We start from the raw sequence: 20,285 nt of genomic DNA, 5'->3' as shown, positions 1-20,285 counted from the left end.
CGCCGCATAGAAAGGGGAGCGCTGCCGCCGGGGTCTATATTAGAAGGCGGCGGCGGCCGCTGGAGAGAACGGCGGGCCGCGAGCAGGCTCCTAAAAGGTACGGCCCCCCCAGATAGCCGCGCCGCAGGGTGAAAGGGTGCGGCCGCAGACAAGGCAGTGTGACTGCCTGTAAAAGTGCGGCCACCGAGGGGAAGCTGCCGGACATCAGGGCAAACGATATGCCAGGAAAAGTGCCCGCAGTAATAGAAGTGCGGCCGCAGAAATAGCAGCGCGGCTGCCTGTAAGGCATCGCACAGTAAAGATGCAGCCGCAGGAAAGGAAGGAATCCGCTTGTAAGGCGCCGTGGGAGAGCTGATTAGGGGAAAAAAATACTCACCTAAAATCCCACGCCGTCCGGTACTAACCTTAAAGCGTGGAAAGTATTAGACGTCCGTGGAGCTGGAGACGGACGTCCTCGTCTCCTCCAACCGACAGGCTCTGGAAGGCGAGTGGGTGGGGGACGGAGCCAGGACCGGACTTCTAAGCACGCTTGTGTGCTAGGCTCTTGGTCCTGGAGAGGGATCTATGAGGATACGGGGTGGCAGTACACGCCGTACTCCTAGTCCGCATTGTGGGACTACAGGTGTGACTGCTCACCCTGTATCCCCCCGGAAACCTGAAAAGAAAACGACGCACATTGAGGTAGATAAGGGTCTAATGAAAGACCCGTGTCCACCTCCTACTGACACTAAGCTAAACTGAAGAGTATGATGCCAGTCGGTGGGGTGTACACTGCAGAGGAGGAGCTAACTTTTTTTATTTGCATAGTGTCAGCCTCCTAGTGGCAGCAGCATACACCCATGGTTCCTGTGTCCCCCAATGAGAGGCGATAAAGAAAGGGGGTGGAGAGGAACCGTCTGCCTCCTTCCATCATCCGCTTTTTCAGTGGTGATGCAGTGGGGGCTGCTCGGACGCCACACTGCAAGGTGCCTCTGTACAGCCGAGGGTAAAACCTGGTGGACAGGGCAGAATGTCCGGCAATAGGCCTGGCTGCAGAAGAGGATACTGGAGGTGACACTCCAGTGATCGTCTGATAAGGGAGGGGGGAGATCGGTGCCCTTGAAGGGGCCCGTCGACCCTAGAATCAGCTCAGGCAGTGGCTTCCCACGTCGCAGGAGAGGATACGGAGAGGTAAAACTCCCGTGCTCGCCTGTTGTTGGTTCGGGGAGATCGGAACATGAAAGAATCCGTCACCCCATTCGTCCGTGTAAAAGGTAAAAAGGTAAAAGTAAAAAGAGTTCTTTGGGTCTGAATAGCAGACCCGTCCGTGTGCCTCTTACGGACACTAAGCAAGAACTGGTTAGCTGGGATCCAGCAGGAGGGTGTATACTGCAGGGGAGGAGCTAACTTTCTTTGTATTACTTAGTGTCAGCAGCATACACCCATGGTCTGTGTCCCCCAATGAGGCGAAGGAGAAATGATGTTTTAGCAACAATTTTTTTATTTTCCCAAGGGTAAAAAGAGAAACTGGACACCCAAAGTTATTGTACAATTTGTCCTGAGTACACAGATACCCCATATGTGGGGGAAAACCACTGTTTGGGCGCACGACAGGGCTCGGAAGGGAAGGAGCGCCATTTGACTTTTTCAATGAAAAATTGGCTCCAATCTTTAGCGGACACCATGTCGCGATTGGAGAGCCCCTGTGTGCCTAAACATTGGAGCTCCCCCACAAGTGACCCCATTTTGGAAACTAGACCTCCCAAGGAACTAATCTAGATGTGTGGTGACCACTTTAAACCCTCAAGTGCTTCACAGAAGTTTATAACGCAGAGCCGTGAAAATAAAAAATCATTTTTCTTTCCTCAAAAATGATGTTTTAGCAAGCAATTTTTTATTTTCACAAGGGTAACAGGAGAAATTGGACCCCAATAGTTGTTGCCGAGTTTGTCCCGAGTACACGGATACCCAATATGTGGGGGTAAACCGCTGTTTGGGCACACGTCGGGGCTCGGAAGGGAGGGAGCACCAAGTGACTTTTGAAATGCAGACTTTGATGGAATGGTCTGCGGGCGTCACGTTGCGTTTGCAGAGCCCCTGATGTGCCTAAACAGTAGAAACCCCCCACAAGTGACCTTTCTTTGGAAACTAGACCCCCCAAGGAACTTATCTAGATGTGTGGTGAGCACTTTAAACCCCCAAGTGCTTCACAGAAGTTTACAACGCAGAGCCGTGAAAATAAAAAATCATGTTTCTTTTCTCAAAAATGATGTTTTAGCAAGCAATTTTTTATTTTCACAAGGGTAACAGGAGAAATTGGACCCCAATAATTGTTGCCCAGTTTGTCCTGAGTGTGCTGGTACCCCATATGTGGGGGTAAACCACTGTTTGGGCGCACGTCGGGGCTCGGAAGGGAGGGAGCACCATTTGACTTTTTGAATGCAAGATTCACTGGAATCAATGGTGGCGCCATGTTGCGTTTGGAGACCCCTGATGTGCCGTAACAGTGGAAACCCCTCAATTCTAACTCCAACACATCCCTAACACTAATCCCAACTCTAGCCATAACCCTAATCACAACCCTAACCCCAACACACCCCTAATCACAACCCTAACCCCAACACACCCCTAACCACAACCCTAACCTCAACACACGCCTAACCCTAATCCCAACCCTAACCCTAATCCCAACCCTAACCCCAACACACCCCTAACCCTAACCACAGCCGAATCTTAACCCTATTTCCAACCCTAGCCCTAATTCCAACCCTAACCCTAAGGCTATGTGCCCACGTTGCGGATTCGTGTGAGATTTTTCCGCACCATTTTTGAAAAATCCACAGGTAAAAGGCACTGCATTTTACCTGCGGATTTACCGCGGATTTCCAGCGTTTTTTGTGCGGATTTCACCTGTGGATTCCTATTGAGGAACAGGTGTAAAACGCTGCGGAATCCGCACAAAGAATTGACATGCTGCGGAAAATACAACGCAGCGTTTCTGCATGGTATTTTCCGCACCATGGGCACAGCGGATTTGGTTTTCCATAGGTTTACATGGTACTGTAAACCTGATGGGAAACTGCTACGAATCCGCAGCGGCCAATCCGCTGCGGATCTGCAGCCAAATCTGCTGCAGATCTGCAGCCAAGTCCGCACCGTGTGCACAAAGCCCAATTCTAACCCTAACCTTAGTTCTAACCCTAATTCTAGCCGTAACCCAAACCCTAAGGCCAGGTTTACATTGCGCTAGCAGCAGCCCGTTCAACACATACGCTAACGGGCTGCTGCTAGCGCAAGTGCCGACGTTTGCATCGCGCTAGCGCAGATAGAGCATCTGCTAGCTCTATCTGCGCTAGCAGTGACGGACCCGGAAACGCTGCAGCCCGCGTCTCCGGGTCCGTCACTCAATGACGGCACATCCCTAGCGTACACCCATTGTGGGTGTGCGCTAGTGATGCGTCCGACATTGCTGTCAATGGCGGCCGTAACGGACTACGTTACACCGCGTTTATGCCGTGGTGTAACGTAGTCCGTCTAACGGACTGCTTAGACGCAGTGTGGCAAAGAAAAAAAAAATAAACTCTTTATTTTATTTTTGTCCCTACTTATGGGGGTGATAAACGGAACGGGGGGGGAGCGGGGGGGTATATATTATTTTTCTTATTTTGATCGCTGTGATAGAACCTATCACAGCGATCAAAAAGTACTTGTAACAAATCTGCCGGCCGATTCCTCGGGCGCACTGCGCATGCGCCCGCCATTTTCCAAGAAGGCGGCGACCATGCAGCAGCCGGATGGACACCGGGAGGGGCACGGGAAGTCGGTAAGTTTGATGGGGGGTGGGGGGTGAAATCAGACAGCGGGGGGAGGTAGGGGAATCGGACAGCGGGGGGAGCGGACAGGAGGACGGAGGGGAGCGGAGGACAGGAAATGACAGGACAGAGGACGGAGGGAAGCAGATCGGTGGCGGTGGTCAGATCACTATCTCCAGCCATGGCTGATGCTATTGCAGCATCGGCCATTGCTGGATTGTAATATTTCACCAATTTTCATTGGTGAAATATTACTATCGCTCTGATTGAAAGTGAAACGTCACTTTCAACAGCCAATCAGAGCAATTGTAGCCACGGGGGGGGGGGTGAACCCCCTGGGCTAAAGTACAACTCCTCCTGTCCCTGCAGGCCAGGTGAAATTACAGTTAACCCTTTCACCCGGCCTGCAGGAGCCCAATCCGGCCATGACGCATATGCTGCGTCACAGGTCGGATTGGCACAGGTTTTCATGACGCATGCGGTGCGTCAAAGGTCGGGAAGGGGTTAAAAATCACATAGCACGGGTTTAGTTAGGTTATCTATTAATGGCATGATGCAAATGTTGTCCTTCGTGGGATTAATCCAGCATAGTGTAACTACTGAAGTATGATTACACTATATCCAATAACTTACTTGGTCCATGTGAATTCTTGTCTTTCTTTCTTCGTTTGCAAACAAAGCAGAAGAGGGAAGACAAATGGCTGAATATAATCAAAGGAGGTGGCAAGAAAGGCTTCTCATGATACGCCATAATGAAATGGTAACGTTGGTACTTCCATACTATATTTGAAATCGACTTCACTTGGAAATACACATTGCTAAGAGAAGATTGAGAAGGAACAGATAAATTAGAATGTGTTAAAACCAAAATGGTATAGGTCATTAGAAAGTTATCTACATGCTAATTGTATCTAATATTGGTGGTCTCTAGGATAAGTTTTCAGAGGTCATCTAACATCACAGGTAGTAATTATTGATACTAAAGGTACCTTCACACTCAGCGACGCTGCAGCGATACCGACAACGATGTCGATCGCTGCAGCGTCGCTGTACAGCTGTCACACAGACAGCTCTCCAGCGACCAACGATGCCGGTAACCAGGGTAAACATCAGGTTACTAAGCGCAGGGCCGCGCTTAGTAACCCGATGTTTACCCTGGTTACCATCGTAAAAGTAAAAAAAAAAAAAACACACTACATACTTACCTTCCGCTGTCTGTCCCCGGCGCTATGCTTTCCTGCACTGACTGAGCACAGCGGCTGGAAAGCAGAGCGGTGACGTCACCGCTGTGCTTTCCGGCTGGCCGGCGCTCACAGCCAGTGCAGAGAAGAAGAGCGCCGGGGGACAGACAGCGGAAGGCAAGTATGTAGTGTTTGTTTCTTTTTTTTACTTTTACGCTGGTAACCAGGGTAAACATCGGGTTACTAAGCGCGGCCCTGCGCTTAGTAACCCGATGTTTACCCTGGTTACCAGTGAAGACATCGCTGAATCGGCATCACACACGCCGATTCAGCGATGTCTGCAGGGAGTCCAGCGACGAAATAAAGCTGGACTTTCTGCAGCGACCAACGACATCACAGCAGGATCCTGATCGCTGCCGTGTGTCAAACACAACGATATCGCTATCCAGGACGCTGCAACGTCACGGATCGCTAGCGATATCGTTCAGTGTGACGGTAGCTTAAGCCTGAAGGCAGATAACATACGAACCACCATAGATTAGTAGGTGATGGCCACAGCTCATTGCCTCCCTCCCGCGCTGCAGTATTTGTGCATAGGACACCGAGTAAGCCTAGACCATTCTCTTTTATAAATTAGGTTGTTTGTGGCCACAAAGTTTAAGGAACAAAAACAGAAAAGCACTTGATTTATCAAAAGATTTGATAGGTGGGAGTAAGGGTACAGAAGCCCCAAAAAGCGCTCATTGAAGTGTTGTGCCCAACAGTGTCCACTCAGCAGAGAAGAGCGAGCAGTAGATGCACACAGCATCACCCATGGTCAACACACCAAATGTTCATTTCTTATTATAGTACTGCATTTCCAACAAATAACAGAATATAAACATGCAAATTTTTGTCTCTGTCTTAAATAAACATACAAAATAAAACCAAAAGAAGAGTCCACAAGCAGAAATCATGGTGAACGAACAAATCTCTAAACTAATGAGAATCTTGAGCAGGGCTCCTTATTTCCGTTTGGCAATACCATTTTTATTGGAAAGAAAGGTTTCACATTCATGAACCCTCATGTATTGATTGCAATTATGCATTAAATGTTGATAATGTGATAACGACTTACTTAAAAAATGCAATGAGAAGATTCACCATAATGATATATTGCACAAAGAGGTAGACGGCTTGCAGAAACGGAGTCAGCCAAGTTCCAACAGCACACAATTCTTTCACTTCAGAGTTTTCGGCACAAACTAGAACAGAGAATATACATATATACCGGATATGAAATCAGTGGGGAGAAAAAGTGGAGTTTTTTTTAAAAAAAGAGCACACATTAAAGACATCAGGTCCTTTTGAAAACCACTATTAAACTAGAGGTACATAATGTCGCTAATGCTGATAGATAGTACAGTAATTACTACCTACACAACCGTCCATAATCTGTCTCCTCCGTATATACAAAGCCGTCCATAATTTGACTCCTCCGAAAATTCCCAAAATAATCTTCGGATCTCTACCAACACACACCCTCCAGTCCTCCCAAGACCTCCTTCTCTTCTCCACACTTGTACATTCCCCACCCTATCGCCTCCAAGACTTCTCCAGAGTATCACCCATCCTCTGAAATTCTGTGCCTCAACACATCCGGTTATCCGTCACACTTACAAATTTCTGATGGAACTTGAAAACCCACGACTTTAAGAAAGCTTACGGCCTACAATGACCCCCTGCCAGCTCACCAACACCGAAGCAGCCGCAGCACTTTAACCCATGGTCTCCTTCCCCATTATCCTGTAGAATGGAAGCCTGCTAAGGGCAGGATATTGTCAGTACAAATCTGTCATTGTTCGTTTGTTCACTGTAATTATTGTATTTTGTATGTAACCCCTTCACATGTATAGCAGCATGGAATCAGCAGTGCTCTAAAAAATAAATAATAATAATTATTACTAAATTAAAACCCCCAAAAATTGCTTCCGATATAACTTCAGCATGAAGACTGCCTCACAGATCTCGCCTGTGTTTATATGCTGCATACTCGCACTCCTCAGTTTCCACTATGAGGTAATCCATATCGCCATAAGCAAATCGACCCAAAAATCTATTACCCACACCAAATACCATATATACTCGAGTATAAGCCGACCCGAGTATATGCCGACCCCCCCTAATTTTGCCACAAAAAACTGGGAAATCTTATTGACTCGAGTATAAGCCTAGGGTGGAAAATGCAGCATTTACCGGTGAATTTCAAAAATAAAAATAGATCATTCTTGCCCCATAGCTGTGCCCCATATAGTGCTCTGCACTGTTCATATTGCCCCATAGCTGTGCCCCATACAGTGCTCTGCATGTTCATTATTTCCCCATAGCTCTGCCATATAGTGCTCTGCACCGTTCATATTTCCCCATAGCTCTGCCATATAGTGCACTGCACCGTTCATATTTCCCCATAGCTGTGCCATATAGTGCTCTGCACCGTTCATATTTCCCCATAGCTCTGCCATATAGTGCTCTGCACCGTTCATATTTCCCCATAGCTCTGCCATATAGTGCACTGCACCGTTCATATTTCCCCATAGCTGTGCCATATAGTGCTCTGCACCGTTCATATTTCCCCATAGCTCTGCCATATAGTGCTCTGCACCGTTCATATTTCCCCATAGCTGTGCCATATAGTGCTCTGCACCGTTCATATTTCCCCATAGCTGTGCCATATAGTGCTCTGCACCGTTCATATTTCCCCATAGCTCTGCCATATAGTGCTCTGCACCGTTCATATTTCCCCATAGCTCTGCCATATAGTGCTCTGCACCGTTCATATTTCCCCATAGCTCTGCCATATAGTGCTCTGCACCGTTCATATTGCCCCATAGCTCTGCCATATAGTGCTCTGCACCGTTCATTATTTCCCCATAGATGCTCCACATATATCTGTGCCATTGCTGCTGCTGCTGCAATAAAAAAAAAAAAAAAAACGCCATACTCACCTCTCTTGCTTGCAGCTCCCAGCGTCCGGTCCCGGCGTCTCTCCGCTCTGACTGATCAGGCAGAGGGCGCCGCGCACACTATATGCGTCAGCGCCCTCTGACCTGCACAGTCAGTGCAGATAGACGCCGGGAAGATGGAGCGGCGCCCGGCGGCTGGAACGGGGACAGGTAAATATGCGATACTTACCTGGTCCCGGTGTCCGGCTCCTTCTCCCGGACAGCTGGTCTTCGGTGCTGCAGCCTCTTCTTCTATCAGCGGTCACCGACACCGCTGATTAGAGAAATGAATATGCGTCTCCACACCTATGGGAGGTGGAGCCGCTTATTCATTTCTCTAATGAGCGGTCCCACGTAACCGCTGAACAGTGGAAGAACTGCAGCACCGAAGACCGTGGGACAGGCGGGGAGGGTCAGGATCGCTGGAAGCAGGTAAGTATGCCTCAGCGCCCTCACCCGCCGACCCTGCCACCCACCTTGACTCGAGTATAAGCCGAGAGGGGCACTTTCAGCCCCAAAATTTGGGCTGAAAATCTCGGCTTATACTCTAGTATATACGGTAACCCAAATCCAAACCACTGGACACCCACTTATGAGCATCCAAGAGCTCAACATAGCAATGAGGATCAGAATGAGGGCTCCTCAAAACAAGGCAAATTGCTGCTTACCCTGTGACAGGTCTGTGAAAACTGGGAACTAGAATCTGAATAGTCGCTTACATTTAAAAATAAAAAAATATATATAAAATAGCTTCTATTACCATCTATTTCATAAGCATACACTTCACCAAACATCATCCAGTAAGGCTGGAAAACGATATTCCTAGCAAGGGTCCAACTTGGTCCTTCATATGGATAAAGAATTGCCTGTCTTGGAACGCCATAACTCAAGAGTACGACAGCCATAATGACAACGATGTAGAACATATTTGCAACCTGTAGAGGAAAAAAAAAACAACACAAGTGCACGGCATTACTTCATGATAACCTTGAAGATCACATTAAAATGTCATCAAAGCATGCACACTTGAAGACGTACCATTTTGCCAATCATCATTACGTATGGCCCGGCTTGTTGATTGACGGCCAAAAAATCCAGTAATCGCACATACCAGAAAATTATATTCAGGCAATAGGTCAGTCTTCCAGCAATAAAGACAGAATTATAAGGATCTTCATCGTCATCTGTATCACTGTCTGATAGGGGGTCCACGTTGTAATTATAAGCTCCAAGCCTTAGCCCACACCCAATGAAGAAAGTAACAATAGCAATTGTGTCCGTGATATTAAAATATTCCCCAAACCATACTTTTATCTTCTGATTGATCTTCCCAGCTTCAGACATAAAAATCTGCAATAGAGAAAAAAAAAAAAAACGCTCAATAACGAATTACTACTAGAGAGAGTTTTAAAGGAGTTGTCCAGCCTTAGGCTACAAGTCTGCAGTCACTTCATGTGACTGCAGACTTGCAAATCCTCAGAGCAGGCGGTAATGTGACCACTAGTATGCGATTTGCATATTTCTGGCCACATTCTGACTAGACGTGTCCGACCCTGCTCAATGGACTTTGCATTGAGGCCGCACACGTCTAGTCGGTATTAGTGATTAGCGAATATACTCGTTACGCGAGATTTCCCGGGCACGCTCGGGTGTCCGACCATTTTTCAGTGCTCGGAGATTTAGTTTTCATCACTGCAGCTGAATGATTTACATCTGTTAGCCAGCTTGATTACATGTGGGGATTCCCTAGCAACCAGGCAACCCCCACATGTACTTCTGCTGGCTATCAGATGTAAATCATTCAGCTGCGGCGCTAAAAACGAAATCTCCGAGCACTAAATAATACTCGGAGGACACCTGAGCGTGCTCGGGAAATTTTGAGTAACGAGTATATTCACTCATCACTAGTCAGTACGTGAACACAAGTACAAAAATCACATGCTTGTGGTCACGCACCCACCAGTCCTGGCACGGACACCGGAGAATCGTCACAGCACGCACAATGTGAGAATGCACACGTCTGCAGTCACAGTGACTGCAGACTTGTAGCCTAAGGCTGGACAGCCCCTTTAATGTAAATTTCGGCTTATAGAAAAGTTGAGTGACAACAAATATGGCTTCTGTTACAGGTATTATGTGGCTGTCACATTAAAGAGTACCAGTCTGTTCTGGCAAAAACACAAAGATGGGTTCCTGTGTCCCCCAATGAAGCGATAAAGATGAAGTTGGAAGATTACGATCAGCATTAGGGTGTATGGACATGACATCTTTCAGGTAGAATCCTCCTGAAAAAGCGCCGCTGAACCACTGCAGAAGAATGCACAGCAACATAAGGACTACATTGCTGCAAGTTCAGTCTTCTGTTACTTCTTTTAAAGTGTGAAGCAGATAGGGAAGTAGCACTTTCATTCTAATAATCGGCTTAAAAATGTCATATATGCAAATCTGGTGAGGGTCTCTACTAAGTGTAAGGAGGGGTAATGGGAGGGATGAGCTCATTTCATACCATATCTTAAGGTAAACGGAGTTTTGTGCTTAGATCTCTAGGATCTGCGGGCTCCTCAATGCGAGAATCGATACGCCCATTCCTAGAGCTGGGGCTTAAAAGGGGTTATCCGGTCAAGAGAGTTAAGTCTGCAGTTACTCTGACTGCAGGCTTGTGAATCCCCCCAGCAAACACACTGTGTGGAGGGGATTTGCAGGTTTCTAACCTGGGACCGGAGGGTATGTATGCAGTATACATACTCCGGGCCGGTAGGTGCGGCCACGCTCCATACACTTGTATCTGTGCGCTGGGGGGATTCAAAAGTCTATAATGACACAGTCACTGCAGAATTATCGCTTCTTAAAGGACAACCCCTTTAATCAAATTTTATTCAAATTAGATTGGATATTGGCTCTAATGTGATATTTGCTAAATGTAAAATTAGATTTCAAAGGAATCTGTCAGGAGTGTTTTTGCTAATTAACTTAAGAGGAGAGCAATGTTGGGGCAGAGAGCCTGATTCCAGGGATACGCCACTTGCTCTGTAGCTTGCTGTAGTTTCAATACAAATCAGGAGATTACTACTGTGGGAGTAGGTGTTACGTGCAAGCTAGTCCAGCTAAATGGGGTAACCCAGACCCACCACTGATTGGCAGCTTGCTGACAATGTACACAGGAAGCTGCCAAAATCAGTGGAGTGGGCAGGGACTTCTCATACACAGCTCAGCATGGCTGCTACATATACAGCAGAGAAAACCGAATCCATCAATACGACACCAATCAATTCAGAAGGTGATACATCGCTGGGATCAGGCTCTCCTGCCTGTACATCATGCTGTCCTCTGAGTCTAACAAAAACTTATTGACCGACTCCAGCACCTCTATTCTGAGCAGTGCTTTTTCTTCTGTTATCTACAGAAAACAGCAGGAGCTACTGGGATTGTGCAAAACAACTCAAAACTAAGTGGGAGATGTGCAGGGAGAGCGCGCAAGGAGAAGCTGTTTGTTCAGCCGGGAATCTTGTGGCCTGGGAGAAAACTAGCAGAAGGCGAGCTGTGATTGGCATGTAGCAACCACAGGTCATAGGAGACTTAAACCGGATGGCCTCCCCACCTCCTATGCTTGCAGTAGCCTCTGCTGGGAGCTGTGCATGCCCTCTAAATTGCGCAGTTCACAGCTATGGGGAAGCCAGGTGCGATTTTATTGCAGCCCTGCAATATGTGCTGAGCTACAATACCGCGTCCACACTCGGTGCTCAGCGGCGGACAGAGGGGAGGTCCAGGGCACCCCGATATTGTACTACTAACGCCAGGTTTCCCAGCTCTTTACATTGCTGCGGCTGTGACTTACTCCAGAGGCGAGAACAGCTTGGCATTAGTAGTACTATGTCAGGGTGCCAGGACCTCCTCTCACTGCCCACTGTTAGAGTAGGGATTTCCAACCTACTCAGGTATTCTGTCTTTAGGTACCTACGCAATGAAGCAATAATTGAGACACACGCTCGTTGTCTGTCCAAATAGTCTCTGTTACATTTTTGCTAGCAGAAAGTGTGTGAATGAAATATAATAAAAGATGTAAAAAATTATTAACTTGGCCCATATAGAAGCATGACTCAAAACAATAAAATGGCAAAGTCTTTGCATTGTCTACTTGCTTTTGGAACAATTATTTTTAAAGGGACTTTGTTAGCATAACAGAACAAATGTTCAAACTCTGTGCAGGAGCTCAGCGCACCATGGCGGGGCCAAAAATTAACTACACCTTCCCACCTACCTCCTCCTTCTCTGGTCTATGAAGCCAGAGCTGTCAATCAAAGATGGAGTAGGGTGGAAAGAGAGGGAAAACAAGCAGGTGGGAAGGTGCCCAAAAATGTTTGGCCACTGTGCACCAAGCGCCAGTACTTCGTTTGAACAGTCATCCTGTGCTGACAGAGTCCCTTTAACAAGATTATACTTCTAAAACAGACATTTGTAGAATTGTAATTAAACAAATGTTTTGTACCAATCAGAAAAAAACAAAAAACACACCAACCTCTCGAATTTTTTCAATGGCTGAAGTAAAAATATAGGCAATGACAATCCATTCCTGGAGAGAAGGCAACGGCTCCAGCTTCACAAGAACCACAAAGGTGAATAGCATGAGAAATGCCAAATAAAACAGCTGAGTAAAAAAAGAGGATAGATGAAATCCAATGTCATTGCCTTATTGAAGAGAAGATGTTATAGAGTACACAATATAACAATGGATAGATCAGAACACTCAGTTCTTTATTTAAAAAAAAAAAATACATACACAAAATATAAACAGCATATACTTTAGTATAAGCCGAGTTTTTAAACAGTTTCTTTTGTGCTGAAAACAGCCCCCCAGCTAATACTCGAGTCATTGTCCCAGAAAACGGCGGCGGAGGGGGAGCAGCGGGTTACAGGAGGTAGGAGCCGGTGGCTGCGGCTAAAACCTGTGCCCATGGCTAAAGAGAAATGAATATTCACTGCACTGGCACCATGCATACAAGGACAGGGATGATGAGCCATGCAGCCAAGGACAGGGATAAGGAGCTCTGCAGCCAAGGACGGGGATAAGGAGCCCTACAGCCAAGGACGGGGATAAGGAGCCCTGCAGACAAGGACAGGGATAAGGAGCCCTACAGCCAAGGACAGGGATAAGGAGCCCTGCAGACAAGGACAGGGATAAGGAGCCCTACAGCCAAGGACGGGGATAAGGAGCCCTACAGCCAAGGACAGGGATAAGGAGCCCTGCAGACAAGGACAGGGATAAGGAGCCCTGCAGACAAGGACAGGGATAAGGAGCCCTGCAGACAAGGACAGGGATAAGGAGCCATGTAGACAAGGATGGGGATAAGGAGCCATGCAGACAAAAATAGGGGATAAGGAGCCTTGCAAACAAGGACGGGGATAAGGAGCCCTGCAGCCAAGGACGGGGATAAGGAGCCCTGCAGCCAAGGACGGGGACAAGGAGCCTTACAGCCAAGGACGGGGATAAGGAGCCCTGCAGACAAGGACAGGGATAGGGAGCCCTACAGCCAAGGATGGGGATAAGGAGCCCTACAGCCAAGGACAGGGATAAGGAGCCCTGCAGACAAGGACAGGGATAAGGAGCCATGTAGACAAGGATGGGGATAAGGAGCCATGCAGACAAGAATGGGGATAAGGAGCCATGCAGACAAGGATAGGGGATAAGGAGCCTTGCAAACAAGGATGGGGATAAGGAGCCACGCAGCCAAGGATAGGAGATAAGGTGCCATGCAGCCAAGGATAGGGGATAAGGAGCCATGCAGGCAAGGACGGGGATAAGGAGCCATGCAGCCAAGGATGGGAATAAGGAGTCATGCATACCAGGATAGGGATGAGGGGACAATGCATACCCGGCTTATACTCGAGTCAATAAGTTATCCAAGTTATTCATGGCAAAATTAGGTGCCTCTGCTTATACAAGAGTATATACGGTATATATATATATCCCGCAACCCACAGTATACCCTGTTGAGATCTAAGGGGGCTTGGACATAGGGCAATAATTATAGGCACCTCAATAACGTGTGATTGTAGTCACAATACATGTTTTACTGGTAATATAATCATCAATCTAACCTCAACAAGCTTGTAAGCCTGCAAACCTATTTTAGTGAAAGGCGGCTTTATTTCTTGGAAGAGACGCATTCATCTATTTACGAACACAGTCAGTTACTCTTTATTCTGCAGAACCCAATCCAGGATTTGGTTTCTACTAGAATGACATACAGAAGGGACTAGAGAACCCCTTGACACAATACCAGGTTGTGTAAATGAAATCTCATACACCCTGGGATAAATGCATTGCTGTTCTTCCTGAGGACAGAGAAATTACCATGCAAGACAGACTAAAAAGTGGCAACATTATACATTCATTATATATATATAAAAAAAAAAAAAAAAAATTAAAAAAAGTGAATCCATTTCGGTACTGGCATTTTAACAGGAATACTGGCAAGTGGGAAGATCCAAACTGGGAACAAGGAGCCATGCGAATATGCCATTATTCGCTGCTCTAAACTAAAAAATGCAGGGCTCCTAACCTGAACGGTGATGGGATGTCAGGGAAAGGCGCCCACAGCACTCAAATGATGAAGATAACTTATGAGAAGATTTATCCAAAGTTATGATGCAGAATGACATACAGTTCAGCTAAAAAACATTCTGTTACAGCCTGTACTGAACCAATGTCAATCTGTCTAGTCTGTGCTTAGTCAAATGGTCCCAATCTGTGATTGACAGCCATTTCTGTAAACCACTCTTACATTGAAAGAACTGAATAAGCAAAGGTTTTAAACTCTTCATATTGGGGTCTTCATCTATGCAAGAAAAAAAAAAATGCTGAGATTTCGCAGTTTCCACACAGACCACTGGGTCTCACAATATTCAATAGAAATGAAGAGGGTATATAGGGGCAGAGAGTTCTCTTAGTAAAAAAAAAAAATACAACATTCTTTTAAGATTGCCTTCCACTCAGTTTTAAATCATTAAAATTAATCGCCTACATCTAGGTCATTCCTCATAACGGGGCGATCCACTCACTCTCTGGCAATCCAGTAAACAACAAATGAAGTGGTCACTATTACATTCCAATGGGGCACTTCAGTGCCCCATTCCAAGGACCCCAGCAGTCCAGCACCCAATCAGAAAGTTAACTATTCTGCAAGTGAATGATGCTATGCAAATGGGAATAATGCAGAAATATAAAGCAAAAACTTCATGTCAGAGTCAGTGTAAATGGGGATAACAAGGATAATACATGTACTAGGAAGTAAAGGGCAGAAAGACCAACATATCGGTTTTCAACTGCTATTTATACTCACGGTGTTAAACCAAAATTTCACGATTGGTGCATGATAGAAGGCATAGAACTTCTGGGTAATGGGAAGGCGACGGGTTTTTGTTGGAGTCTCAATTTCAGTTTTTATATCCGTATCAACAACTTCCTTGAATACATTCTGAAGAAATAAACAAGTTCGTTATACATCAAACCTTTATTTCGCTAAAAAATCTAATCTGTTTTATGTTCTTGATATATCAAAAAAATGGAAAAAAAAATATACAAAATATTTGGTCAGAAAAAAAAAAAGAGAATAATAATAATAATAATAATAATAATAATAATAATATTTATTTATATAGCGCCAACATATTCCGCAGCGCTTTACAGTTTAACAGTTTCAAACACAAAAGTCATAAGTAACAACGTTAACAATACAATAATTAAAGCAAAATAAGACGACCCTGCTCGTGAGAGCTTACAATCTACAATGAGGTGGGGGAGATACAAAGTACAGGTGTGTATTTACAATGATGTATTTACAATCATGGTCCAGCCATCTTCAGGGGTTGGGGAATAGATGGGGATAGTGAATGGGCTAATCTAAGAGAATCTTTTATGTTATTTGAAAACCAGGCACATTATTCTCTAAAATTGTAAAGAACCATATATTGATGTAATAATCTACTGCTCAGAAACCTTGACGGACTCCAGGAGAGGAGCACGGCAGGGGATCCCGTGGTGAATATTTTGTTCTCTATTTTCAGGCCACACACTGAGCCCAATATGAAAGAAGCATTCCTCCTCCCATCAATGTTTGTATCCTCTTAACAAACTGCAGTCATCATATTACATAGCACGGTGTACTTACAATTGCTCGCTTTGCCTTTTTACCAGGCTAATTTTTCTGTTTTCCATTAGGTTAAGGGATTAAAAACAGACTAGCTGAATCCTCCTAAGCTCTGTGTAGAAACAGGAGGTTTGTTTTCCCTGCACGAGACAAGTCGCTGAATAAGTCCCTGGCGAGGGGAAGGAAGCAGCAGCCGAGTCAGGATTTGAAGAGGGGAATGATAAATGAAGGGACAAGAGACTTCCTGCTCTACATAGAGCAAAGAAAAGAAAGGCAAATTGTAGAAAGACAAAATGAGCAATTGTAAGTGCACAGTGCTTTAAGAGGATAAAAAAAAAAAATTAGTTGGCATCAGTTAACCTTCAATAAGGTATTCATTTTTCCCCTATCTGCACACAGGAACAGGAATGGGAAGCAGCGAGCTGCCAGTCGATACCTGCACGAATCTGGCATATTAGACTGATCGAGTAGAAAGTATAAATTCTACTTTTGCTTTTTATGCTGCATCTCAATGTCACTAACCTATTTTATACACAGACAAAGCAACATCAACTTGCCAGCAGATGGCCTGTAATGTTTCATGCATACCATAGCAATGTTTTCTGGTACATTTTGAAAATTATTCTCGCTGTCATCCATTGACATTTGATGGTCATCCTGAGATTGTGGTATATGGGACATTTCTGCCTTTGTTTTATATTCAAGCATGAGAATTGTAGGAGGAATCAAAATGCTCAGAATCACCTAAAGTATCACAAAAAAGAAAGAAATGGGTCAAAATGAAATAATCGAAATGTTAATGCTGACGTTTTATATCAAACCGCACAGATGAAATATTACACAATGGAGTAAAATCAATTTCATATGTTTTAATTCTCACTAGATCATACAAAATAAAAAAGGCAATAAAGGTGACTTACAAAACAGAAAAAAACCCTGAGGAAGCTTGGGTGAAACGCTTGTCAGGGCCAGGGGAGGGTTCACGACATATATATTAACCTATTTGAGTTCATCCCCTGATGTAAGTACTATGCCTACTCTGGTAATTAACACATACTATTAACACATACTATTAACACATACTATTAACACATACTATTAACACATACTATTAACACATACTATTAACACATACTATTAACACATACTATTAACACATACTATTAACACATACTATTAACACATACTATTAACACATACTATTAACACATACTATTCTACATGCTAAAAATTGAGCATTTTGTCTTACACGCCACTGTCTGTGTACACATTTTGTACACATTATTTATGCATAGTTGCAACCCCCATTCCTGGATACCCTGCTTTCACTTTGGATCTTTTTTTGTTCACCTTGTATTATTTATTTTAATATTTTCAATAAATGGTATATTTTATGGGACTAGCTAGCACTTTGCTGTGCTTTGTCGGTATTGTTTATCTATACTGTATAGTGCATCTCTATGTGGTCTTTACTCGTGCTCACCATTTTGTTGGTATTAATTTTTACAAAACAGACCCAAGCCAAGCATGTCTAACAGCTGCACAAGTCTACATAACTCCAACGCATCATATAGAAAGCAAATTTTGAGACAGATGTCAACAATTCCATGTTAATCCAACAGGAACATGTAGACAATAAGCATTATCGTAGAAGGCTACGGAGGAAACTAAAAGGAATGAGCAACCCATAGCATATGGCTTATGAGCTAAATTTGTCTATAGACCATGACACTCAAAACGCTAGGGTGTAGTTCATGAAATTAATGAGAAGATTAAAAAAATTTAACTTTTTCGTAAAATAAAAAAAAATAGTAGAAACTGCAAAAAAAAAAAAAAAAAAACCATGGGAGTACCACCTTATACCAAGAATTCTTCCTCATGTTTAATCTTCCCATCCACATATCAGACAGCAACATCTGAGTACAAGTGTGTGCAACAAAATTGCGAAGTCGAGAGGATACAGCTAGTTTCAGGCAGGTAGAATTACTCCAATTTTTCAGCTCATATGTGAGAAGTTTCATTGCCATGGTTTCATCTTGTTTGAAGGATTGATCTAACAAATCCACTGCTAGTTGTCCGAATTCACTGCCAAAAAAAAATTAAAAAAAGTTTTAAAACACCACATCAGGGAAATAAGGAGATTTTTGTGTACTCACCATAAAATTTCTAATTGGGGGACACAGGACCATGGGTGTTATGCTGCTGTCCACTAAGAGGCGTCACTATGCATAGTCTGAAAAAGATTAACCGTGGCTGCTCCTCTGCAGTATACACCCCTGGACGGCGTCCGCCTTCTCCAGTTTTGTGCAAAAGCAGTAGGAGGAACATAACATGAATAACATAACCATGCCTATAAGAAGGCAACTATATAGGCATTCTCAAATCACAGGGACCTCAGGGACTTATATCCACTCTATATACATATTTGTTGTCCCAGGGAACTGGGTCTGCCATCAATTCTAATCAGAGGGAAGTGGGAGGCTCTCCTTCCTGATGTGTTGGGAGAGGAATGGGATGATATTCTGGAATCTCCAACTAATGCTTCCCCTTCGATTAACAATAGGATGACCCAATTATATATTATATACCAGTCTTATTTGACACCGACGCGACTCTTTAAAATGGGTCTCCTCAACTCGTCAGATTGCCTAAGGTGTCATACTTCTGATGCAGATTTTATCCACATGATTTGGAAGTGCCCTGTGGTTTTTCATTATTGGAAAGAGGTGACGACATTACTTACATCCTTATTGTCGATTCCTGTCCCGCTTGAGCCATTGACTTGCTTATTTGGAGTGTGGGATGTGGAAACTTGGGATCATTATACTGGGATATTTTTACGAGAGACACTTTTTATGGCACGGAAAGTGTTAGCGTTACGGTGGATGGGTGGTTCTCACCCGTCTCTCAGAGCCTGGGTGGAATTAGTAAACTCGATTATTCCATATGAAAGAACACTGTACCAAAACAGAGGATGTCTGGGTAAATTTGAGAAGATTTGGGGTAGGTGGAATTCCTCACATCACACTATAATCCACATTAATTTAACACTTCTGTAAGCAGCTGGATTTATGGTCTCCGGGGCATCGCTCACAGGGCGAGAATTACATAGAATTTTCTTTGGCGACGTATTGTTATTGGTAGTTAGAGTAGTTACTGTTATATAATAGGTAGTTTAAAAGCACTGGTGAGTTGACATACACAATTTGCTATTTTTGCATTACTTGGACATGATGTTGCATTGCAATTATTTGTATTTTATGTTACAACTGATCGTAACAAATGCAAATGTGTGTATTGTTTGATTTATTCTGAATTAATAAACGAATTTTTTTTAAAAAAAGAAGGCAACTATGTAAGAGCTCAAGCAAACAATATGAGAACTCGACAGTAACAACGGCCCGGAAGGGCAACAGGGTGGGAGCTGTGTCCCCCAATTAGTAGCTAAGAGAAAGATTTTACGGTGAGTACACAAAAATCTCCTTTACTTTGTCGCCTCATTGGGGGACACAGGACCATGGGACGTCCCAAAGCAGTCCCTGGGTAGGAAGCAATGGACGAATATTGTGCAAACAAGCCCCTACACTTGGGGCACCGCCACCTGCAGAACACATCTACCCAGGCTTGCGTCCGCTGAGGACTGGGTATGAACCCTGTAGTGTTTAGTAAACGTGTGTAGGCTAGTCCAAGTGGCCCCTTACACACTTGTTGTCCTGAAGCCTGGCGCCGAATGGCCCAGGAGGCCCCTACCACCTGTGTAGAGTGTGCCATAATACCGGCTGGAAAAGGAGAATTCTTAAGGCGGTAGGCGTCTTGTATGGTGGATTTGATCCACCTGGCAAGGGTAGCTTTGGAAGCTGGCAGACCCTTGCGGCCGCCTTCCGGAAGACGGAAAAGAGAATCAGACCTCCGGAAGGACGCAGTCCTAGACACATATATACGCAATGCCCTGACAAGGTCAAGCGTATGCAGAGCCTTCTCCACTATGAACCGGAACCGGACAAAGATGGCAGTGAAATTTCCTCATTTGTGGAAGTTGGACACAAACTTCGGAAGGAAGGATGGGACCGTACGGAGAACTACCTTGTCCTGGTGAAAAAGCCAGGAAGGGCCGTCTGCAGGAGAGTGCTGTCAGTTCAGACACCCTGCGTAGCGAGGCGATTGCCACCAGGAAAACCACCTTCT

The 20,285-nt window shown here is 44.8% G+C and overlaps 1 protein-coding gene across 2 annotated transcripts in view; it reads right to left on the bottom strand.

Moving 5' to 3' along the window:
• TRPM7 (transient receptor potential cation channel subfamily M member 7) overlaps positions 1–20,285 on the bottom strand; it is a 208,753-nt gene that overhangs the window by 93,031 nt on the left and 95,437 nt on the right. For both annotated transcript variants that reach the window (XM_069766069.1, XM_069766068.1), the window contains 8 exons: positions 17,957–18,185; positions 16,689–16,844; positions 15,294–15,428; positions 12,470–12,598; positions 8,992–9,303; positions 8,714–8,888; positions 6,090–6,216; positions 4,425–4,609 (listed from right to left, as the gene is read on the bottom strand). In XM_069766069.1, coding sequence (XP_069622170.1) covers positions 4,425–4,609; positions 6,090–6,216; positions 8,714–8,888; positions 8,992–9,303; positions 12,470–12,598; positions 15,294–15,428; positions 16,689–16,844; positions 17,957–18,185 — 1,448 coding nt within the window. The remainder of the gene's footprint in view (positions 1–4,424; positions 4,610–6,089; positions 6,217–8,713; positions 8,889–8,991; positions 9,304–12,469; positions 12,599–15,293; positions 15,429–16,688; positions 16,845–17,956; positions 18,186–20,285) is intronic.

The sequence above is a fragment of the Ranitomeya imitator genome, chromosome 4, assembly GCF_032444005.1.
Source record: "Ranitomeya imitator isolate aRanImi1 chromosome 4, aRanImi1.pri, whole genome shotgun sequence".
Lineage (NCBI taxonomy): Eukaryota > Metazoa > Chordata > Amphibia > Anura > Dendrobatidae > Ranitomeya > Ranitomeya imitator.
Note: the sequence above shows the minus strand (reverse complement) of the source record. Positions and strands in the feature narration are given on the sequence as shown.